The following is a 6,105-nucleotide window of genomic DNA, read 5'->3' as shown; positions in this document are numbered from 1 at the left end:
GCTTCCCTCTGTTTTGACAATGGTCCAACATTGGTATTATTACAATAATGTCTTACGGCTTCCCTCTGTTTTGACAATGATCCAGTAAGACATTATTTTACAACAATTTATATTCCTTAATTATAATAAGACTACAATTAATAGTAGCAGAGTATATACTGGTTGGTCTAGAATTTTCAGAAGAAGCAGGATTTAACCTAGTGTGGTCAGGGATCAAGAGGTCCATTTAAAATGACAAAGAGATTATGTGAAGTGATTCCAAAGGAGACCTTAGATTATTGTTGGCAGGGGGAGAGTATACACCAGCTATGTCCTATGTTGGACCTATCAACAATGTATGCAAATTCCATCTTCACCTATCAGAAAAAAACAAAAAACAATGTATATGTTGTAAGCCTGACACCAAGAAACCATTATTGTGAAATCTCTTTCAACTTACATTTTCTTCATGCCAATCAGATCATCTTGGAAACTTACATTCTTTACACCTTCACATATATATTTAAAGCAGTATTAAATAAATGAAGTTATTTGAAGCTGAAATTGTCCCACTGCTGCATGCTGTGTCCTCTTCTTCACTAAAGAGTACAGTGTTGAATAGTGTTTTTTTTTTACAAATGCTAATCAGATATACGGTTTTGATAATCCTTTAAATGTACAATGGTAATACACTGAACATCTAATGAGGGATGAAGGTGAAGTTAGTAAATTATGATGCAAGCCTGACACCAGGAAACTGTAATATTGAAAGCTCTTTCAACTTATTTTTTTATCGAAATTAAATCACAGTACATGGTAAAAAAAAAAAAAAAATTAGGCAACTAGAGTATACAACCACACAGGTTATACTTCTCAAATAGGCAATTTACATGTCATTACTTGTCATATATATATTTTTGGCTTTAAACATGTCACACATATAAATAAAACTTGCATCTTCTGGCCATCCAAACACCGAAAAGGGAAAAAGTGCTGAAGAATACCAAGTGTCTAATACATCTGGATCTGAAAATGGAAAGAGTGTTATACATTTCTAATTTAGAGAAGAAGGAGAACAAAAATCACTTTATGTAATCTAAATATATTGAATGAAGGAGTAAGTTGGAAAATTGAAAATGAAAAAAAAAAAGTTGAAATTGAATAAAATTATAACCTTCTCCTGTGTATCACAACAACTATAAACTTTGTACTTTTTCTACTTTGTACAAACCTTCACTCAAGTAATAAATGTCTGCTTGAAGCTTTAATACCACAGTATTTAACTTTTGTGACATAAAATAAGCTAAATAACCTACAACCAGAAATAACATACCCTAACTTTTGCTTTCCAAAATCTAAGGTAATAAAAGCCATCAAAACATATATATGTAAGTCAAGTCACAAAGAGCATTATTACATGATACTACATTTACAGAAAAAAAACTTAAAAAGTTTAGTTTCTTACATACCCATAAGAAAGGTAATGCATGGGTTATCACTAAATATAAAGGTGTTAAAAATAAACTGACATCACTTGTATTTATTTCCTGAAAGATTACATAAGGTTTACGTGGATCATAACACTGTGGATGACCAGCATGCTCGGATCATGACACTGTGGATGACCAGCGTGCTCGGATCATGACACTGTGGATGACCAGCGTGCTCACATAACGACACTGTGGATGACTAGTGTGCTCACATAACGACACTGTGGATGACTAGTGTGCTCACATAATGACACTGTGGATGACTAGTGTACTCACATAATGACACTGTGGATGACTAGTGTACTCACATAATGACACTGTGGATGACTAGTGTGCTCACATAATGACACTGTGGATGACTAGTGTGCTCACATAATGACACTGTGGATGATTATACAACTAACGCTTAGCAACTTGATAGAATAATTCTTATACATGCTCCAAGACTCACAATGTAAGCAGACCTTGAAACATTATGCCTCAATCATATATTTTTAAAATATGATACCAGTGAATAAGTTATTGTAATTACAAAATATCTAAAACCCAATACAGTATGTTAAATATAAATAACCAAACTGTAAAAATAACATAATCATAAAATTTCTGCCTTACGATCTTGGCTGCACTACTTGATAGTGAATAGTTTTCTGCTACTTATAATTAAATTGTAAGCAACCAGGAAGAAATAAAACTTAAAAAATTGTAAAAGAAATCATTAACTGTGCAAAAAAAAATATCTGAAAATGATCAGAAGCAGTCAAAATTATTTTGGAAAAAACAGATTAGTTTCACTATAAAATTATACAACTATTAATGATTATTTTTCCACAGGCACTACAGTGATTTGTTTCATTAACTTGATATACAGCTTCAGATTTCAGAGAATAATGTTGTTTCACACTTTACTTAATACTGTTCATGATCTGAAATAAGTGACTACTGAAGGTTAATTGATTGAATTTTATAATAATAATAATATATCAGATCTCATTCTGATTACCATGATCATAAACTATTTCCTGCAGTTTATGCCATAACAAGCTTCTGTGAAGGATACCAAGATCAATCTTAAATTACACATCTTGAAAAACTTTCCACAATCCCTCAACTGTATGGAGGGAGGTTGAGAATACAGCAAAGTAGCCAATACTAGAAATGTAAGCTATCGAGCACAGTAAGTCAAAATGTCTTAGCAGTTTGTATTTTAACAGTTGCACTACAAATACCAAACAAATATACATATAAAACTTACAGAAACAAACACACACACACTATGCATAATAACTGCAAAAGTGCTTTTAATTGTACAGAAAAGTGTAACCATAATTTTAAGAAATTCTCCATAAAACCAGGTTATACACATGACCCTTCTGCTCCTATTGCATTAAAACCAAAACTAAAAAGTCCCTACTGAGGTCATTTGGAAATTAAGTGCACGTACATTTAGGACCAATAACAGATGGCACATCTTTGCACAGAGAGTCATGGATATCTGGAATAAACTGCCTAACAATATCACTGAAGCTGAGTATCTGGAATCCTTCAAGAGATTACTTGGATCATTAACCAAGTGAACAAGATGGGCCAAACGGCATCCTCTCATTTATAAACTTCCTTATTTTCCTACATGAACATCTTAATCCAATCCATAATTGAGGTTATTCTTGGCTTTATGAACTTGCAGTGGTATCTGGCAAACTGACATTAGACTGTGAAGGTTGCTTGGAATCTTACTTTTGAACTGGCAGTCTGAATTTTCTTTTCTCTTTTTTGCTATGCTTCTTTTCTTAGCCAAGTTCTCCTGACAGGACTTGTAGGCACTACGGCTTGGCTTTTACAAATTTGTTTTCTAATCCACCTTACTTTTATGTTTAAGTGTCAAATTTTTATGTAATTGAGTTGAAAGCACCAACTGAAAACTTAGTCATATTATGTTTTTGTACTCTAGCACCAACATTTAAAATAGCAGGTTCTATGAAATTGATCAATTTGGTCCAAAAGAACCACAACACCTACTTTGCAAACTATCATGCATATTAAATGTATAAACTATAACTAATTTATTTAAGAAACAAAAAAGAGAACTAAAATTGAATACCAAAATTTTGGGGACAAAAAATAATGCCAAAAAGTAATAAAAAAATTTAATAATTTTTAAGCTTTACAAATGTTTCATACTTGCAATCAAATATGACCTCCCAAACCTGATAATACCTTGTAAAATAAAACAATACAGCAGCAACTAGCTTTATCCAACAAACAGAAAAAAAATCTACTGTTTCTAGGAAAGTTGATCATGCACTAATAACCAATTAAGAAATATATATATATACACCTTAGAGAATGTTTCAATCATCCACAAAAATGATTTTTTCAACATTTGTGATACTGAAAATAAAAATCTGGCAAAGGTTAATTTAAAAAAAAAAGCAACAAGTTTAGCTTTGATATTAGACAAAAAGAAGACAACACTGAGCTAAAGAATAGAACTTATATCACAACAGCAAAATCTATCTTCTAGAGAAAAAAAATCCAAGCAATACAAGTATTCAAAAAAATATAATAAGAAAAACTCATTTATTTAACTCATCCGTGTTATTTATTTATTCATTTATTTTACAGCTAACATTTCTGTCCGAAAATTTGAAGTAAACTGAGGATGATGATGCTAGTAAGATATCTTAGATAAATATTGCCTGATAAGTTTATAAAATGTAAACATATTAGGTAAGTGTGGTTTTCAACATTATAATAAAAGTTTTTTGGTACAACTTACAACAGTTTTTGTAGCACTTAAATTAAAGTAAATTGTGCAGACTTCTTGGAAATCATTCTGTACTTTGTTGATTTTTGCTAGTGGAAATTAGTGAATAACTCCTTTATGTTAAAAACAAACAATTCATTTTCTTTTCAACTCCCAGAAAATTAATACTTTTAAAATTTGAAAGACAAACTGAAATTACCTCTTTCCAGCTGAATTTGATTCTGTTTCACTCCTAGCTTTTTACATGCTTTAAGTAAGGCTTCTTTTTCACTATGTGCAGCAATCCAGGTCTCTTTACTATTCTAATTTTGTACAATAAGAACACATTTCATTATTTATCTGTCTATAAACACAGCCAATTCTAAAATTCTAAGCATAGGCCCCATATTAATTTTTACAGACAAAAAAAAAGTCTCACTATAGAACATCTTGAGCATTATATTACACATCAGGATAGGTTAGCCTATGAAAATAAACAAGTGGTTATGTCTGTAGGCTTACCTAGATTTGGCTTTTTGTTGCATGTAACTAACAGTCTGTCACACTAGCCACTAGGCTAAATACAATAAATAATACGATTAATTTCTGAAATATTTCATACGCAAACAAACTTTTTACTTTGTCTTTGAGAATGAAGAGGTTTCCTAAATCACAATCATGAGCACAGTATGCTTACCACAAACATTAAAAACGTGTGTGATGCAGAGTACAAATAAGAACATTTTGCTTAAACTTCCACTATGCTTGATATCCACTGGGTGCATCATTTCTTTGTTTATAAATTGAGAAAAACCTATTTTTTACTATATATATACCCATAAAATAGTTACCTGCAACAATTAGTTAGTCAATGGACATCAGTCAACTGTATTCATGTTTTCTACAGTGAGAAAATTTCAACAGGAGAAATAATTTGATCTAAATTATTTATATTACTTTTTAAAAATCTGAAATATTCTTAATTCATTTATTTTTTTTTATAAAGATCATATTCAACTTTGCTTTCTTACAAAGTTTTGGCACAAGCTTGATTTATCTAACTACATAAATACTAGTGTGTCACATCACATTTGATTTCTCAAAATAGGTGTCATAAAAGCCAAAGTGCATTTATTCAGATAGAACTGTTCGATTACTGTCTGTCCATTATGATTTTAGTGATGGGGTGCATGGGAACTGTGAGGGGAGGGGGCGTGAAACTTTATAAGTGTAGCGAGTGTTGGTAAAATAAGCCTAAAGTAAAGGATCACCTAGCCTAGAGACAATTGTATACTGTTTATCATGAAAGTAAAAATATCGATTCAATTTTAAACTTACATCATATATGTATTTCTCTTATATCACCAACATTTAAAAAAAAAACTCTTTAATCAACAGAAACTAAATTAAGAAATCAACAAATATATTTCCAGTGTTGTTGTCTATACATTTCATTTTTTACTTTCAGTACAAAGACTAACAACAATATTAGGTTATATTTTTGTTGCTAGGTAACATGACATAAAAGCCATTGTACAAATGTAGTTTACCTAAAATGCACTGGATTTTCTATATATTAGAAGTTCTTAATCTAACTGATTTTAACTAATAATTATGCTATGAATACACCACCAATTCATATCATGAATGATCTTAATTTTGATCGGCTCACATAGAAAATTACCAATGTTTGACTGTCTCAAGTGCACTTTTCTGCCTCTTTGTTGGTCAAGCTTGATTTTGCAATATTATTTCAGTTAGCTATGAAATGTGAGGTTAGGGTATACTATGGGATTGGAGTGGTAGTACTTTCCCCATCAGTTTTGACAGGCTATACACCAGTGAACAGAATAATGAATGGTGGAGTACGTGTCAAGACATACGAGATGC

At 31.2% G+C, this 6,105-nt stretch overlaps 1 protein-coding gene across 1 annotated transcript in view; it reads right to left on the bottom strand.

Moving 5' to 3' along the window:
• The window catches only part of LOC106466160 (valine--tRNA ligase-like), a 65,410-nt gene that overhangs the window by 33,222 nt on the left and 26,083 nt on the right, over positions 1-6,105 (bottom strand). Inside the window, 2 exon segments of the mRNA XM_013926403.2 lie at positions 935-1,005; positions 4,436-4,538. Coding sequence (XP_013781857.2) covers positions 935-1,005; positions 4,436-4,538 — 174 coding nt within the window.

Source organism: Limulus polyphemus, unplaced genomic scaffold, assembly GCF_000517525.1.
Source record: "Limulus polyphemus unplaced genomic scaffold, Limulus_polyphemus-2.1.2 Scaffold2172, whole genome shotgun sequence".
Lineage (NCBI taxonomy): Eukaryota > Metazoa > Arthropoda > Merostomata > Xiphosura > Limulidae > Limulus > Limulus polyphemus.
The sequence above is the reverse complement of the archived record's forward strand: the minus strand, read 5'-3'. Positions and strand labels throughout refer to the sequence as shown.